General features: G+C 46.1%; 1 protein-coding gene across 2 annotated transcripts in view; it reads left to right on the forward strand.

The window, feature by feature from the left end:
* The window catches only part of TFAP2B (transcription factor AP-2 beta), a 27,958-nt gene extending 26,565 nt beyond the window's left edge, over window positions 1-1,393 (forward strand). For both annotated transcript variants that reach the window (XM_026063958.1, XM_026063957.1), the window contains one exon: window positions 1,347-1,393. In XM_026063958.1, coding sequence (XP_025919743.1) covers window positions 1,347-1,393 — 47 coding nt within the window. The remainder of the gene's footprint in view (window positions 1-1,346) is intronic.
* The last annotated feature ends 16,784 nt before the right edge of the window (window positions 1,394-18,177 follow it).

Raw genomic sequence — 18,177 nt, forward strand, 5'->3', positions numbered from 1 at the left:
AAAAAAAGAGGAAAGAAAAAAGAAAAAAGTTAAATAAATAAAAGGAAAAGAGAGAGAGAGAGAGATAATCTTTTAAAAAAACCGTCTTAATTTTAGCTTTAAAAATATTGGATTGGGCTTTGGAAGAATTCTATTAGGTAGGACAAAATAATAATAATAATAATAAAAATAATAATAATTAAAGAAAGACAATAATTTAAGATCAGAGGAGCACAATGGCACAAGACCAGTGGTTCAGAGTCTCTTGCCAGGAACATGTGAAGACAACCACCAGGATTTTTTTTTTCCACTTCTGTTCTTTCACATTTTTTAAATAATGATTTGGGGCGGGGGGGGGGAATATAATAATAATTAATAATAATAATAAAAGAAAGAAATGAATAACTTATTGGAAGAAATTGGAGAAACATTTTTGGTGTCAGTGCTTTGATTTCTTGAGATGCACGGTCTGTCTCACTGTGATTTTTATTTTATTCCGTTGCTTTTTTTGTTTTTTTGTGGGTTTTTTTTTTTTTTTGGAACGATGTCCCGTCTCCACACTAGACAAAAGCATCTTCCGGAGCGCTCCTTTCCGAGCAACCCCATCGCCTCGTTCCCAAGCTTTTCCCATCTCATCTCACCACCCTGGCTCTGTCTAGACTAGGAAAGGAGGTGGCGCGAGCGGGCGCGCAAAGACCCAGACCTTGCACGAGGCCAGCGAACCCGGTCGCCTCTATCCGCGTTCGTGGCAGCGACTTCAGTTAATTGCRTTAGATCGGAGCTAGCTCAATCGAATTAGCTAACTCTGGTTTTGAAGAACCCTTTTTTCCTGGTCTAGACAGCCTCTCTGTTTAGATTACCGGTGTTTACAGGTGCGCATGTGCGCGTGGGTGCGGATGTGGGTGCATATGCGTATGCACRCACATAGCTTGAGAGAGGCGTGCGTGTGTACTGTGTATGTTTGTATACATATATGTGTACGTACGTATGTCTACATATATATGTATTTAATATGTGTGGACACTCACACATATTCATGCATGCAAACATACCTTTTTAATTTAGCACTTGCCTTCGACGGTGAAATGCCTTGTCTACGAGGGGTTTGCAAAATTCGAAAGTCAGGTCTGGTAAAATGTTAGCGCTAGCTGATTGCTTAATTTTCTGAGATCTCCTCTTTTTCTCTAGGGAGTTTTGTATTCCTAACTATGCCAATGTTACGATCCTTAACTTCYGTTAGTGGTGTGCGTGTGAGAGATGTTTTTCCCCATTTTTAAAGAACTGTTAACAGCAACAAAAAAAAAAAGAGTGATATGAGTATGTAATTCTTTCTCAGGAGTATGCACTATTTTATTTTCTTCTGTTTCCTAAAGCTTTGCCCGCTTGGCTTATGAGCTTCTTCAAAGAGGACTAGAGATCCCTACACAATATATCAGGTACAGAGCAAAAAAAATCCACAATTCTGATATTCTGATACTTTTTTCTTTTTTTTTCTTTTTTTTTTGTTTCTTTTTTTTTCAAATCGAAGCCAGTCGTTTCAGAATCCTGTAGGTGCACTTCTTTAAAGAAGCTCAAAGGGAATAATTCGAACGAGATTAAAAATAGAAGCTGAAATGCGGGCGGGACACCGCAAGGCAAATCGGAGTTGGGCCGCCTGTTGCCACCCTCGCTTGGCCCTAGCGTCTCGTCCGCGGCGAGGAAAGGGCTGCCGTGCGGGCCGGCTCCTCGTGACGCGAGCGGGGAGGGTTGGCCAGGCAATAGCCTGATCTCTGGTCTCGGGCTGAGGCAATCGGTTTTGAGTAGAAAGCTTCCGAAAAAAATGTCTCGTGACTCTTGCTTTGGAGCAAGTTGGGGTGGTGAGGGGGGAAAACCGATTCTGAACGCCCATGTTTTTTCTCAGCGGTTTGGTGCGTGACAGGATGTCTGATGCATATGGTTTTGGGGGGTGGAGGGCAACTCTGACTTCTTTCTTCCCCCCCCCCTTTTTTTTTTTAACATACCTTTCTTTGTCTTATACGGTAAAATAATGCTAAAAGTGTAAGGATACGAATTTCTGTTTGGATTCTGCCGTACTGGGTAATTGCATATGGTTCGCAGTGGGGCAGGTTTCGTGCACTAACACATCTTTTTGCTTATGTCAGAACAGTTACTGGGTGTGGGTAAAATCCTCCCGGAGTCCCTGGCAAAACTCCCGTGGGGTCAGGCCTCCCCTGCTATGATCCCTTTTAAAGTCATGGCTCCAACCTGGCCAGACGCACCTGAGATCAAAGTGGGGGAGAGGGAGAAGACAGACATGCCTTTGCCTTGCTTTAGTTTCTAAAACTAACAAGAAAAAAGGTCTTCAAAAGTGTGTGGTGGGGAAGAATTAATTAAGGGATGCATCTTTTCAACAGTTTTTTCTTAAACAAGCAAATGAGCCTCTTGATTCACACCCCAAAATGTCCTTAGCTGCTTGGGAAAGGTCTATAGGTGAGGCCGGCTCTACTTTTAAATTCCAAAGGTTTATCTTCACGCTGCAAGCGAAGGTCTCAACTCTTGTCTCATACCTGTGACAAGGGCATGTGTGTAGCAACAGAAATGCAGAAATCTTGATTTGCTTAGCTCCAAGGAGTACTAATCCCTCTGAAGCTGGCCTTCATCCATGTGTCTTTGATCCTTCCGGGGCAGAGCATCCTCATGTGAGAGAAGGGGGAAACTGAGGCACGCAGCCTTCTCCGTGGGCTCCCGGCAGGACCTGGGGTAGCTTTTGATCCTGGCAGGCCCCTGGCAGGTAGCAGTGGGTTTACACCTCTTGCAATCACAGACCCCTACACATGTCCCTGGAGGTGGCGTGGATCCTGGTGGGACGTAAAACTTGGGGATCCCTCACCCACAGGTTGTGGCCCTAAGATTGAGCAGTAGACCCCAGGCAACCCAGACCCTCTGCAGCCCACCCCTTTGCCAACCAGCCTCCCGATTTTGGCAGGCTCACGGAGAAGGATAACCCCGGCTCCAGCGCAAGGCGAACCCCAGCCGTGTGATGCGAGGAGAAGGGAAGGAATATGTGTGTATGGACATGGGGAGGAACAAATGGGTCTAAAGACCCAGGAGATCACGCGAAAGGCACGTCTCCCTCCTCCGCCACGYGAGACAGTTCTGGTTTTTGAAGCCAAGCGCTGAGTGTTGCCTGCAGCTCTGCCTGCCCTCTGCAAAGCAGCCTTTGTGAGGAGCCCAGAGGCCTAGCAAATCCTCCAAAATCTGCAGCATCCCACCTCCCTGAGTGGGCTCCTGGGCTCTGGGGGGACCCCAAGTTAGTGCTCAGTCTTCCAGCTCCCCAGCAGTGCATGCAGGGACAGGGGGACTCACTCCCTGCCACTGAGGAGCTTGCAATTGAAGGATTTTGCGCGTTGATGGGGATGCTCCTTTCTTTTAAAGGCAGGTGAAGATAGTATAGTGGATCACACCATCCCTGTGAGCTAATGGGAAGGGGGCAACCGCTTGCAATTTCTTGAGGGAAGAGCTGCRCATGTGTATGTGAGAGCCTGCTCCTGCTGCTGCTGAAATCTCCCTTAGGTGCAGGTTGGGTCACCTGGAGCAGGGTCCAAACCCTGGGAAGGTCGAGGGGAGAGTTTCAGTTGACTCCTGGCAACTTTGGATGTGCCTTCTACCTTGAAGATAGATTGCAAACACCAGGCCGTGTTTTGCTCGGGCAAAACTAAAGAGTTTGCAAAGTTCTCAGTGTTTCCAGCAGACTCCCCTCACCTGCTGCCCAAAGCCCTGAGACAAAGTCCCCGACATTTCTATCTGAAAAGCAAACAGGCAGAAAACAGGGCACAGGAACACACCCATCCCTCTTCTTCCCCATGGTCTAGCGCTGGCCACCGAGGGAAACATCCGTTGTTTGCTCGCCACGCTCAGCGCTGAGGTCTCCCCATGGGAGCTAACCGCAGCCTCCCGCGCTCCGAGTCCCGCCGCAGCCCGCCCTAACCGAGCGGCGTTTCCCTGTGCTCCCCCAGCCGAACTGCTCGTCTTGGCGGGGCCACCTCAGACGTGTGTCTGATAATTGAGTTATTAAAGGATTCGGTTTCCTCGGGATCATAAATCAATAAACAGGAGGATTAACATGGCAGCTCTGCTCTTTAACTCAAGGGAAAAGTTTGAGGCGAGACCGTGAAAAGTTTGTTTTCAAACCAAACAGGTGGGTTACCGTAAATTTTATTTCGTTCTTAGCCTCACTTTTTTTTTTTTCTTTTGAATACAATTCTCTCTCTCTTTCCCCTCCCCGTTGGAAAGATCTTTGTTTTCGTACGCTCCCTGATTTTTTTTTCTGGTTGTTATTCACACAAGGTGTGAAGGAAACGAGAAGCCAATTTTATGGGAATCCCTTTAAAGCCGGCTTTTTTCTTTAAAACCGGGTCGTGTCTTGTCCCACTTAATAGAAATTCTCTGTGAGAAGCTCTGTTAAAGTCTCATAGCATCGTAGCCTCCACGGCCAGAGACCAGCTAGGCGATGGAGAGGACCTTCCTGCTCGCATGGAAGAAATCCCAGTCTCCTACCCAGAACAATCTCCCCCCCTCAAAAAAATAATCCCCGAATTTTTGCTTTGGGGGGTGAGTGGATGGGGGTGGGGGGATTTAAGACCTTTAGCTGTGCCCAAGAGCTTATTACCTTCTCCTGCTAATCTCTCTCTGACCCGTTTAACACGCAGTTCTCTGTTTTAGTACGTTTTCTCGGAGAATTTGGTGCTCGTTTCAGGCGCCGGGGGCAGGGAGCAGCTCTCTGCCTCCCTGCTCTCCGGCCAAGCGCCCCTTCCCCTCGGCTTTCCCGGTGTGAAAGACACCCTAGGCTTTTTACAAAGAATATATTTTTCTTACACAACAACAACAGCAGCAGTAAAAGATCCCCAAACACACTGACGGGCGCCCGAGCATTTCGAGAGAGGCTAAGCCTTGTGCGCCAGCGATAAGGGAAGGAAAAAACCAAGCAAATGCAAAGCTCTGAAAATGCGAAAGAGAAACTGGAGAGATGGGAAAATAAATAAATAAATAAATAAAAAAGACCCCGTTCTCCTTCCTATGCCCCAAATGATCCCTTTCACCTCCTCTTCTTGAAAAAAAAAAAAAAAAAAAAAAATCTGACCATGCAGTGAGAAATATCAGTTTATCGACTCTTCCTGAGAAGAAATGCGGAGAGGCATTCAGTATTGAGTTTGTATATATTTATTTATGCTTAATTTAACGGGAATGTGTAAATATGGCGAGCAAGTAGTTTTTGGGTTATTTATCTGTGAATCTATACCTCTGTGAATGGGTGGGGGAATTTAAAAACAAAAAGAGAAAAAAAAAGGAAGAAAAAAAGAACAAAAAGAAAAAACAAAACCAACAAAAAAACCCCGCTTGACTAGATAGTATCCTATCTGAATCTTTTCTGTTCTTTATAGACAAGCTGTTATAGTAATGGGTAGAAATTGGTTTCTTGTCCAGTGATGACCTGATTTACATAAATAATAAGAATAAGAATAAAAAAAAAAAGAGATTGTTGTGTTTTGTTGTATTTTCCTCTTCAGTTTTTTTGAATGTTGGTGCTGCTTCGGTTCTGCAGACGGATTTACTTATAACGCCAAGAAGTCTTTATTTTCCCAATCTAGGCTTTGGGGAAATTCAGGACATGTCTCTACATGAAAAAAAAAAAAAAAAAAAAAAARRACAATAAATATTGCTTCTCAGAAATGTTGGTATTTTATTTCTGTCTGACTCGAAAGTGTCCATATTTTTACCACTCTTACCTCTTCATTCTAAGCAGACCTATAATAAACCTCATGTCATGTTAACGTGATCTTTCGTTTCATTTTGCCTTTACTAGCTAAATCCGGAGTAAATCTTCTTCCCCTCTTCTAAGCATTAGCCAGTAAAACAAAATGTTCTGTATTATTACAAGGCTTCAATAACAGGAACCGTTTTGTCCGCGATCCCCACTGCTCTGTTACTGTACTTTTTCACTTCTGTATATGTTTATGTGAGTGTGTTTGTATGTATATTTATTCTATAATATACAGCTAGGGCGTGATGTTCATATTCACAACGCAGGATTATTTTCTACCTTTAGGTTTACCATTGCAGCAGCAGTAATTAGCAAAGGGAAATGTTAAAAAACAGCCCCCCCCCCAAAAAAAAAAAAAAGAAAAGAAAAGAAAGAAAAAGTCGTTCCCCAACTGGCTTTATTTGGGTTTGTAATTGATACTCGTGAAGAATACATGAGCAGCTCGGGGTAGATCCTGATCTCCAGGGCCAAGCCGGAGCCACTCTGGAGCGACTCGGGATTTACCCCGCGGTTGGGAAATGGGACTGGGAAGGGGGGCAGATTAGGGCCTCAAGATTTTTTTTCTTTCTTTCTTTCTTTCTTTTTCTTTCTTTCTTTCTTTCAGCCCTGTCATTTTTGCCCCTGTAAATGGGAAAGAGCCGTCAATTTAACCCTCCACGCAGTCCCCCTGAAAACAAACGCGCACGTGTGGAGCCCTGGGGGTGGGAGCGGTTTCCAAGCGTGGCATTSGCGGCGGCGAACTATTTCAGTTCAACGCCCGTTCCGAAGAGTTTGCTGGGTTTGCTGCTTTTCGGAAGGGAGCGGTAGACGGAGAAATGCAGGAGCCGCAAAAAGACAGCGGATCGGGTTTTGCAACTTAATATTTCTCTCTTGGGTGGGGATCGGGTGGTCGTGGTGGTGGTGGTGGTGGTGGGGGAGAGCAAAAAATTAATCCGTCCCCACCTCCAGCTCCCAAACTACCTCCCTTCTCCCTCTCCTTCCAGCTCGGACTACAGGAGCAGACTCAGCTGATGGCCCAAGGTGTCCAAAATAAATATTAATAAAAACAACGAGGAAAAAAAAATAGCGTTGCAAACAACCGGCCCCAAAGTCTGTTTTCTGGGGAAGCTTTCGAGGCTCCGCTGCCTCGGCTCCAGCCGGGCTTGGGCTCAGCCGTGACCTACTTTCTCTCCTTCGCGGTGCGACGGCGAAAGCGCCGGGAGCGAGTTTGCGGGGTCGGGGACGCGCTGGGGCGGCAGCGCCCGCGATGCGAGCGGGGGTCGGGGCAACCCGGGGAGTGGGAAGGGAGCCGCAGGCCTGAGAGCCCAAGAGAAAAGGGAATCCCCCCCTTCTTCCTTCCCACGGGGGCTCGGCACGGCGAGGAGTGGGGATCGGCCACCCCTCCCCAAAAAGCATCCCCTCCCCAAGCCCAGCTGCAGGTGTGGGGTGAAGGATGCCCTGGGGCAGGGAGCGCTGGGAAGTCCAGCGACACTGGAGCTGATTTCCAAAAGCCTTTCTTGCTCTCTTTCCTTTTTTTTTTTTTTTGGGGGGGGGGTTTGTTGTTTTAATTGCGCTGATGATATTATTTTTAGTAGAGCATATGTTTTGCATGAAACGTTTCAAAACAGCTCGCGAAGTTCCCAGCGGAGTCGGGGAGGGCCGTGGCGGGGAGCGGGGAGGGGAGGGAATCAGGAAGTTCCTCTGTTGTCCAAGGTCTGTGCAACAGTTATGTAAAAAGGGGACGGAAAAAAAAAAGAAAGGAAAAAAAAAAAAAAAGAAAAAGGAGCGGGGAAAGCTCTTTTGCAACTCAGCAGAAACACTCGCTTGTGCAAACCGGGAGCTCTCTTTAAAATGGGACCAGATGAGACGAGGATGGGCTCAGCCCGTCGCCGGGAAGTTTCCCAGGCTCCCGGCGACGCTCTCGAGGTTGCGCATCGAGGCATATATATATATATAATATATAAAACATAACATATTTTAAAACATAAATACTCTTCCCCCCCCGGGGGGCTGCTGTGTCCTGACCCGCAGGGGCCGGAATACAGCTCCAGCCCCGAGTGCTGCTCTTMGTCCCCCCCAGCTTACAGGGGTGGGCTGAGACACAAGTCCATGTGGATACGTAATGTCAGGAAAAAAAGAAATATTCCTGATGCTCTCTGCTCCACTGCATTTTCCCAAAGGTCCCCAACAAATCAAGATCAGATTCTATCTGTCTTTCTGCCTGTCTGTCTATCTATCTACCTATCTATCTCTCTTCTGCACTTTGTCGTCTTAGAGCATCTCCCTCAGCTAAAGTTAAAAATAAATGAATAACAGCAGTAACCTATCTCATCAAAACTTCCCCCTCCCCACCGGTCTGGTGTTATAATCTGCTTTCTCAGTCATGACCGGAGGGGACCTTCTCTCCGTTTCTCCTGCCTTGCCCCAGTCTCCTTTTTAAACTCTAGGTAGTTCTAGTTTCCATTACAAAACTTCACCTTGATTTATATAGTCATAAACATCATTTTTGTCTTCCATCCCTTTGGGGTGAACTCCTTTCTTTCCTTTCTTCTTTTTTTTCTTTCCCCTCTCCTTTTCCCTCCCCACCTGCATGGTATGGCCCACATTTATACGAGACCTCATAAATAACATCTGGTGTCCCTATGATGGGACTAGTCAAATGTCTTAAATAATCCCTAGTACCAATTTATTCACTGAAGTCCTTTGTTTTCGCTGTGTCTCTCGTAAGCAGACATCCACACGTATTTTTTTTTTTCCCTTTTCTTTCCCTGTGGCTGGACGTGTGTGTGTGTGTGTGTGTGTGTGTGTGCACAGCTGTACCCAGGACATCGCGTTACATCGGGTGTCGAAGAAACGCGCCTCTCCGCTGCGCGCCTCGCAGAGTCGCTCCCACTCACGCACCACCGCTGAGTTTTACGACTTGGGAGGAGGGGGGGGGCGGGGGAAGCATCTCGTTTTTGCCTTCGGAATTAAATTCTTGGAATCAACTTCAGCCGGCGACCTCCTCGCTGGGTGCTCCCCAGCGCCGGGCTGTGATTTCTTCACATCTGGGCGTGAGGACAAAACTGCCCGGGGCCCTCGGGGCCCTGGGGGGGGGGGGGGGGGATGGATGGAGGGAGAACTGCCCCTTCCAGCCGGCCTGCGACCTGGGTCGGATCCAGAATATCCCCCGGGAATAAACGTCCCTCCCCTCGGTGGGACTGTATCTCCACAGATCCAAAATAAATAAATATAAATAAACAAATAAAACAATAATTAAAAAAAATCCCACAGCCAAAAACTGGGAACAATGGGATCCTCCGCTGCGCAAGGCAGGGAAAGCAGAGGCGCCGCGCTCAGCGCTCCCCTGGCTGTACGAGGCTTTGCGCGCAGCGGGACTTGCGCTGGTTTTGCAGCGTGGGGAGGTGCTGTGCCCGCAAATATTGGCGATATTAAATGAACAGCCGCCGTGTTCGCCTAACCCTCGCGTGCGAGGACGGCTGCTCTCGTCGGGCCGAAAAGAGCACTTCGTTTAAAGCCGAACCGTTTTGCTGTTTCCCGGTGCCAAATCAGCGCGTGTTGAGACTTCCAAAGAGCGTCGGGTAGAGCTGAAATCGCGTTCGCGGTTTTACTCGCGAACACAGGCTTGCTTTAAAACGCCGGGGCGCAAAGAAAGCGCGTGGGGACATTTCCCGGTAAAAAAAAAAAAAAAAAAMGTTCACGTACCAGGGGGTATCTTTTGCCTGGTGAAACCAGGGCGAAGAAGAGTTTGTGTCGCCCCAGAGCATCACCTGCCAGCCCTCGCTCCTGCAAAGCTCCCGTTGCCTGCGATGAAACGCGCGGCCGGCGGCGACGGGAGCTCGGCGGGAGCGGCCGTTCCCCGAAGCCGGGAGCAGCAACCGGGGCGAGAGCAAGCCCCGCTCTCCTTTACACTCTGCCGCTCCTTTCTTTGAGTCCAGAGTGGCTCCTAGTTTGGCTGGGGAAAAGGGAGCCTGTTTCCAGCCCTGTACAGTAAATCACAGCGCGATAACCGGCAACGACGGGAAGAGGGGTGGGGGGGCGTGGGGGGGGGAGGAAAGAACTGCACTTTGGGGATAGAAAGCATTTTAGGGTGGATGTTTTTCGTGGGAATAGACTAACTTTTCCAGCCGGTTTAAAGCAGGAATAATACGAACAACAAGAGGCAAAGTATTTTACAACGAAAAGTTACAGCTTCTGCTATTAACATTTGATGGGTGAATTTGGGATTTTTTTTTCTTTTTCTTTTTTTTTGGCGAGTAAAGCAAACGCCGGTTTGGAAACCGCTCGGCAGAGCCGGCTCTTCATGCGCTCGCTATCTCCGTCGCTCCGCTCGCATGACACCGTGCCGAGAGAGGAGGAAAGGAGACCGGGAAGGCGAGGAGGGGGAAGAGCCGGGATGGCCCGGAGCCCTCCAGGGCTGCTGTGCCGGGACCCCGCGGCTGCGGCCGGGGGCACCGGGAGGGGCGCAGCGGGGACCTCCTTCCTCAAGCTTCAAAGGTTTCTTTAAACTTTAACTTAGGAGTGACAGCAGACAAGCGAAAGTAACTCAGCCCCGACCTGCAAAGTCGCTTATTTATTTATTTATTTATTTATTTTTATTTTTGTCCCCCTCCCAACACACGCTCCGGCCCTGAATTGGGAAGTCGAGACTTGTTTGTAAAGTTTGGAAAGAAGACCTGTCACACACGCACACCAAAAAAAAAAAGAAAAAAGAAAAAAAAGAAAAAGGTGAGGGGGGAGGTGTATGTGATTACACAGMTTACACAGAACTTCGCTTGTGGATAAAAGGTGGTAATTAGCGGTGAGCGAGGCAATGGGGAGAAACATCCCCCCCCTCCATCCCCAAAACCTCACACTGGGGCTGGGGCGCTGTGTAATTCTGGAGGATGGGTGTGAAAATCGGGAAGGGCTTTAAGGGCTTTTTTTTTTTTCTTCTTCTTCTTCTTTCCCCCTCTGGCTGTGTGTGTGTGTGTGTGTGTGTGTGTTTGTGTACATACATGTACTTGTGTTACTGACCTGCGGGGAATATTTTGCAGCTACTTATCTCTCTCGGCGCAGAAAACGAAGACTTACAGGGGTGTTTTCTCCTTTCTGCCTTACTTTCTCCTTCTCTCCCTGTTTATACCATATGCAGCTGCCCCATCCCGTGCGGGCGGTGTTTCCCAGTCTCTTCCCTTTGCCGCAGCCCCTTCAGCTCTGCAAACCTGSCGCCCTCCAGCCGGGTCGGCCCAGCCCCAGCTCCTGCCCCTGCAAGACCCCCGGCCCCTTTCTGCCCTCCGCAAGGCGATAACGAGATTGCCCTGGCCCCTTCCCTGCCCCAGCCCGCCTCCCCCCTTCCCTGCCTCCCCTCGCCCCCTTCCCAACATCCTGTCAAGCAAGAGGCTGTAAAATAGTTATCCAGCCCAGCACACAGGCAAGTGCCGTTTGAGAGTAATTTCTGCCCCGGGTGTTTGGCCGGGGGCAAAGCAAGCGTGCTCTCTAACTGATCAACCTGGATATTTCATTATTCATTAATTTACTGTTTAACCAAATCCCACTCATTATCAGAGGCAACGCTTGGCAGAGCCCAGCGAACAGTAGCAGTTGGTGTCAGGCGTGGAGAATTGGCCCATTTGATCCTGGGCTGTTTTATTATTCAACACCACTGACTGAGAAAAAGGTCCATGAATAATAAAGAGCCAAAGCGTGTTTGAACTGAGAAGCATGACACAGCCTTACAAAACAGCAGTTAGGAAATTAAAGGCGAGGTGGCCCAGGCTTTGCATTTTTTATTCTCACTGTGGGCACAGGCATTGGGATCCCAGATTTTTGCTGCTCCTGCGTTTATTGTTGTTGTTATTACTGTTTTCCCACAAGCCCTTTGAGCGGTGCAAAACCTAAACCTCCACTGGGTTCTTTCTATTGTAAAGTTTCTGCTCTATCCCGATTGTCGTGTTGGGTTTAATAATGACACGGATTCACTCTGCTTGCTTTTTCTTCCTTCCTTTCCCTATAGGAAATGGCCCCACTACAAACATCGGGTCCCGACCATTTTGGGGGTAATTCCACAATAACATACRCCAGAAAAGGCTAAGGGAGCACCGGGCATCAAGAGGTGCCTCAGGAACTCTGCCCAAGATCCTGAAGGACCCTTAGGGCTGCGACTAGACCATGAGGATCAAGTCGCCAGTAAAATATCACTTTGAAGGGTTTTTTTTCATATTATGACAGTGCTTACATCTTTAGGCATCTGACTGATCACCAGCTGGAAAAGTGAAGAATACTGCCTTCTAGACAGTGACAGCTTTCAAAAAAAAAAGAAAAAAGAAAGAAAAAAGAAAACAAATCCCATTAGTAGAAAATGATGCAACAGTAATCATTATCATTATCATGCTTTTCACTCTTCAGAACTTAGTTCTTCACTTTTTGGCCTTAATCCTTCACTTACTTATGTCAGCAACTCACATATATTATCTCAGTTACATCAGGATCAGACTTCATTTTCCAAAATTATTCTATATTTTGTTTGCCCATCTTTCCAGGGCTGTCATATGGAGCAGTGATGTTTAGCATGTCTTAAAAAGAAAAGTTTTTCTCCTTTTTAGGTGGCCAAAATATGGGATCCTGGGAAAAGAATGAGAAACAAATGGTCAACAGCAGCTTTAAGAAATGATGACCAAAAGGGCTCTGTCTTATCTAAGTAGTGCAAGAATAGAGGAACAAAATAACTTCTACCTGCAGCTGAAATAATCACAAGAAGGAACCTGAGGTATTCAGAGAAACCTAACCCTAATCTAACTCTCTTCGAATAGGAGAGTATTGCAAGTCTTTTGGTCAAAATATTCCTTCTGTGTTGCCCTTTAGATATTGCTGATTCTGAAAACTGCTGTTGTGAAACACTCTCTGTTTTTCTTATGTTTTATTTTATTGTAATTTCCATTAGAAGCGACCTCTTTAATGTCACCAGGTTGCACCAAAGATCTTGCTTTAACCTTCCTGCAAACAAATGGCAGAATGCATTTTCTCCTCACTTTTCTGTCCCCCTCTGTTGACTTCTGCAAGGAGCACGCTAGGAGCAGTTGCCACATTTTAGTCCTCCCTGCAAACAACGTTTGGCACAACATGCTCTTGCAGTCTCAGAATGGGGGRGTGATTCCCATAATGATGAGACTGGGCCCCAACTTTGCCATTTGTATCTATTCAGGCTTAGGCACTGCTTAAGATGCCTGGATGGTGAAGCAAGATTGTTCCTCCTGTTTGTGTCCCTTCCTATCATCTCTCTTATCTTCTCCTCTGCCTCCATGAGATACACAGAATGGGGATTTCTGAGGTGTGGAAGCCGTGTGGGGAATGATAATTATGAAACCAAGTGCAACTTATCTGCACGTATTAGTTCCGGTCAGGATCAACAAAGACCTCCTAAATGATTTAGAGTTACTTGATTTGGATCAATTGTTTATTTAATAAAAAGTGGCCAATTCAACTCCACACCACATGTCTTTTTTTATTTGTGGCCTGGCTCCCTGCAAAGGCATTTTCGAACAGCCCATGTGTATTCTATTGTGGCAGCAGGCACTTATCCACAGACTCTGTCTCATCCTGCAGGGTGTTTTTTTTTCTTTTTCTTTTTTCTCGTTGTTACTTTTAGAAGAGCTAGTGTGAAATTCATTGGTATTTTAAGTCTTGATTAAAAAAAAAAACAAAAACAAAACCAAACAAAAAAAACCCAACACAAGTCCAAGTCTCTTTCAGGAACATCCGCTGGATATTCCTTCTCTAGAAATCAGTTCAGATTACCAGAGCTTCCACTTAAGTCTGGTTCAAACTGACTGTGGGTTTAAATACTGACAAAAAATAATAAGGAGTTTGTGTATATGYGTGCATATCTGTTGGTTGGGATGATGTGTGTTCTGTTTATGCATCCATACACATCTCTAGTTTTTTTTTTTTCTTTTCTGATCTTTCATTAATATTCATCAGTATGGTTAAAGTTCCTGGGATTGAGTGCTATATGATAAAAACAATCTCCCTGTTCCSCTGGCTTCCTAGAACTTGTGTGGATTTGACGCCCCTCTGAGGTGGGTCTTCACATGGTCAGGAAGAAGACAGCTAAGGGACAGGTCTGTGATCACTATCGACTTTATTGCTGACTCTGGGAGAAGAAGGATTTCACCTGGACCTCTCCACTAGCAAACTGGGAAAGATGATTTTCTGTCTTGAAGAAAAAAAACCTAAAACCACTCTGCTGCCGGCATGGAAGAAGAAACCTGGTGTTCCCACGCGTGCAYGAGTGTGACGAGCAGACGTGCATCCCAGTGAAGGCTGTTGAACATAAGTGGATGCGAATGCCAGCGAAGGATTATACCGTAAGTGCAGAATTCCCGGTTTAATCGCATGTGATTGCAATTGAGCGTGGGGGGAGGCGGGCAGCACTGGCGCTATAACTGCGTGGGGAGCGTGAGGGTGTGATTGCAATTAAGTGTGGGTGTAGCAATCCGAACACAACTGAATGTGAGTGTCAGGGGTTGGGTATAAAACCAAATGTGAAAGTGTCTGAGCGAATACATGTTGACAGAGGGAAGAGGGCATGATTACAACCGAAGGTGAGTGTGTCTGAGTGTGTGTGCGATGGAGCTGGTGCGTGGTGAGAGGACCGTGACGAACCTGGGTTGCAGCAGCCGGACCGCAAGAGACGGGCTGCAGACCGATGATCCTGGAGCGAGGAGGGTAAGAGGTGAGGGTGGGTGGTGCAATCAAAACGCGGTCTGGGCTTTCCAAACTGAAGCAGTAGCTTGCACAGCCCTTCCTCTGGTGTGCTCAAAGTCACAAGCAGTCTCATTGACTTTAATGTAGCTAAACACGCATGAATAAGTGCTCAGTACCAGGAACAAAGACTACAAAATTAGTGAATGCAGTTAACAAACTCAATAGTGAATGGTGCTGGCTAAGTCTACAAAACATTGACTACTTGCCCAAATAAAATGCTAGACATATTTTTTGCTCTGTTTATGCTGCCAGTGTATTAATTTTCTATGAATAGTTTAGCCTGTAAGTTTACTGCAGGAAAGTTTGTACAAACAAGTATTTCAAAAGACTATTAGAAGATATTTGTGGCAGGGGTATTTTCAAATACTTTTTTTCATAWGTAACACATGTTTCTAAGAGCTATGTTAATCCAATCAAGGCAAGGAGCTAACACTTCATAAACTATGTGTCTAATCAAAACTAATTAGCCYAGCTTGATTTTCAAATATCAAACATGTACAACGAACAGCTCGTAGACTTGAGACCAAGATTGCCTCAAACAAATTATTTGGAATGTGATTTCGAATAATGAGTAAATCGTAACCTTGAAGATCAAGTCTGAATCTAAAAAGAAGCTGAATTAATCCAATCCTTCTTTTTTGCTCCCAACTAGTTGCTCAGTTCTAGTTGTTTGTGTGCCAGAATGATTGAAAATGATGCTACCAGCAACATTTTCATTGCCATTTGCCAATATACGCAAGTTTCCTATTATTTTTACCTTCCTTTTTACTGCTTCTCATTGACACAGGCACAGACTTCTTTTCACATGCCTTAGGGCTTCTTGACACTTCAGAATTTACCAGAATAGCTATTCCAAAATTCTGGAATAAAATTGGCTACATGGGGACTTTAATTAAATAACTACTTGGGAACCGTTATCCAGAAAAAGTAAATTTCCAGGAGTAGAAAAACATTAAAAAAACAATGTGGTCCAGTGAGTAGAGACATKGCACGGGAGCGAGGAAATATGCAGTCTTCTCAGCTCAGCCACTAGCCCGAAGCAGCTGCTTTATCCCTCATTTCTTATATACATAAATGGGGATAAACAACCATATTCTGGTTTCTTACTAAGGGATTGAGGTTAATTTTGTTATGTTTCACCTGTCTAAAAGGTAGGCACCTGTTTGAAATAGTAGAGGTTCCCTCTACATGGATAGAGACAGCTCCTTTCAGAGTCTGGTTCATGCTATCCTAAGATGGGTGTCCAGAGGGGTTGGGTGAACATCTTCTGTATGTCTTTATTTCTCAGTGGACTTTACAGGGAGCCAGAATTTAGAGAGTTTTCTTTACAAGTGAATGTGAATACATGTGAATAAATACATTTCCATAAAAGTGAATACATGTTTTGAATCCCCCAAATTATTACACTCRTGGTAGATGGAAGTTTAGTTATCTTCATGGCTGATATGCCTACGGGTGTGAATAGCCTACTCTCTTACTTTTGGTTTGGTCTGGATGCCTGTAACTTAAAACCTTCCCTTCAAGTGATTTGCAGAATTAAGCCCTGGCAAAGCCAAGAGCAAGGCCATCAGGAAAAGGCACTGTGAGAAATGCAATGATTTTGAAGAGCGACTGGTTTCTGAAATAAGTAAGTTTTGCCATCAGTTTGGAAATACTAGTCACAATGAAATTATAATTGTATCACCAACAAGCATTCACCATGACCTACAGGATGTCTGAACACATCAAAAAGAAGTATGGAGATGCTGGCCACAGACACTCACATTCATTCCACCTATCTAATTGTCTGAGCCACACAGGTCGGGAACATAACCACTCCTGGCTCTCTGCAGGCAATAGAGATGGTGGTTCAGAACTTAGGCCTACATGAAGTGTTCATGGGATGTGCTCTTGGGTGACTTCAGGAGAATTATGAACACTTCAGTGACATAGCCAATGCTGCGCAGGAAGAGCTGGGTTAAGCCCCAGTTGTGTCTATAGTTCTCTGAGGGCTTAGTAGGTATTTGCAGGACTCTGTCTTCAGAACACCTGAATCCTTCACAAACTTTCGTGGATTTTGGGCTAACTCATAAGAGGACTGTCAGAGAATTCTTAATACAGTTCTCCAAGGAACATCACGTTCCCTCCTGTTTTTTCATGCTTGTTTTCACAGTGGCTTAATTAGAGCATGAAGAATTGGGAATTTCTCATCTTTAAAGTAACCTGGTGACTTAGAGGCCTTTTTTGGGAGAAAGGGGCCTGAAGTCTTTCAAGAGGAGCAGGGCATTGATCTTAAATCTCCTTCTTCCTGGAGAAGAGCAGCTCTTTCTTCAGCTACACTTTTGAATGAAGGTGGTCACAAACTGGAAGTGATGCCACTGTTAACCACCCGCTTTGCTCCGAGCACACTTGCTGGACTGCCCCTCAGGGGGCTCGGGGGTACCTCACGTGTGAGCCTCAAGCAGGAGGCATGCTTTGCTGAAATGCTCAGCTCAGCTCAGACAGCGGTGGTGCAATGCAATAGCAATTCTCTAAATTGTTATTGACTTTCTTATCAGCTGTAGAGGTGAGCTCTCAAATCATGCTCCCAGCCTTCTCTCTGAGATATGAGTGTCTGAGCACACTGATTCTGCTCTGATCTGGGGGTGTTAAATCATTGAGTATCAAGCCCTTGGTGTCTGATTCAACACCCATCCGTCACTGCTAAAGCTTTCAGTGACATCAGTGGCCCAGGACTGAGGCCTTCAAGTGTAAATTTTAAGGAATGAATCACTGCACACTTCTATAAAGGTTCCTGCTGGAAATGACTTGATTAAAAATAACACACTTAGGAGAGGTGTTTCAGTTCCAGCCAGACCTCATTAACAGAATCACTCTTGATGTTCTCCTTGGCAAGCCTGGTGTTAGGTCTGCTTCAAACTTGTTTATGAGGTTGTTTGAGGTTTGCGCAGCACACAAGATCTACAGTTGGAAAAGTGTCACTGCATGAGGCTGTAATCCTTGCTGTGGTCAACGTGTTGAGAGTTTTATATTTCCTGACCGCAGGATCTTTCCATAAAGTGAAAGGGGGAGGGATATTATTGTGATTAACCAGCTGGTTTATTAAAATTTCTGGAAGTCATGGTGAAGCTTTAATGAGATTGTTGTGTCCATAAACTGAAAAATTTCTTCTGTTCTTTCTTACTATGGAGAAAATAGAGGAACTGACCAGGCCTTTCTAAGGTCGTGCGAAAGGTTATTAGAGACCAGATCTCTGAGTGTGAATAGTGGTAGCGAGACAGGGAGAGGCTTTCCCGATGCACTCACCAGCTGAAAGTTTGTGAGATGTTTCTTCCCTCATGGTCCCTGGTGGTGTAAACTGCAGCAGAAGCTTTTGGCAGCCGCAGTAGAAACAGTGACAGGTGTCCCTCCTTCCCTCAAATCTCTCTGGTTAACCTGAAGCCTGAAACACGAGCAAGTTTTCCACAGGCTGGCCGTGACCCATGATTTGAAACCCTATGCTACATTTATAGACCCTGCTTTGGCAGAGCCCTTAAGCACCTACGCAAGAGTAAACGTGTGACTTCAGCCTGACTGCTCAGAGTCCTACCACCAGGTCCACAGCTAGAGCCAGGCCAGGCTCCTTTTTCATAAGATCCGTGGAGCAGCAGTTTTCACAAGATAACAACAGTATTTAGCATTTATAAAGAACAGCA

This window comes from Apteryx rowi, unplaced genomic scaffold (genome assembly GCF_003343035.1).
Source record: "Apteryx rowi isolate R43461 unplaced genomic scaffold, aptRow1 scaffold_205, whole genome shotgun sequence".
NCBI lineage: Eukaryota > Metazoa > Chordata > Aves > Apterygiformes > Apterygidae > Apteryx > Apteryx rowi.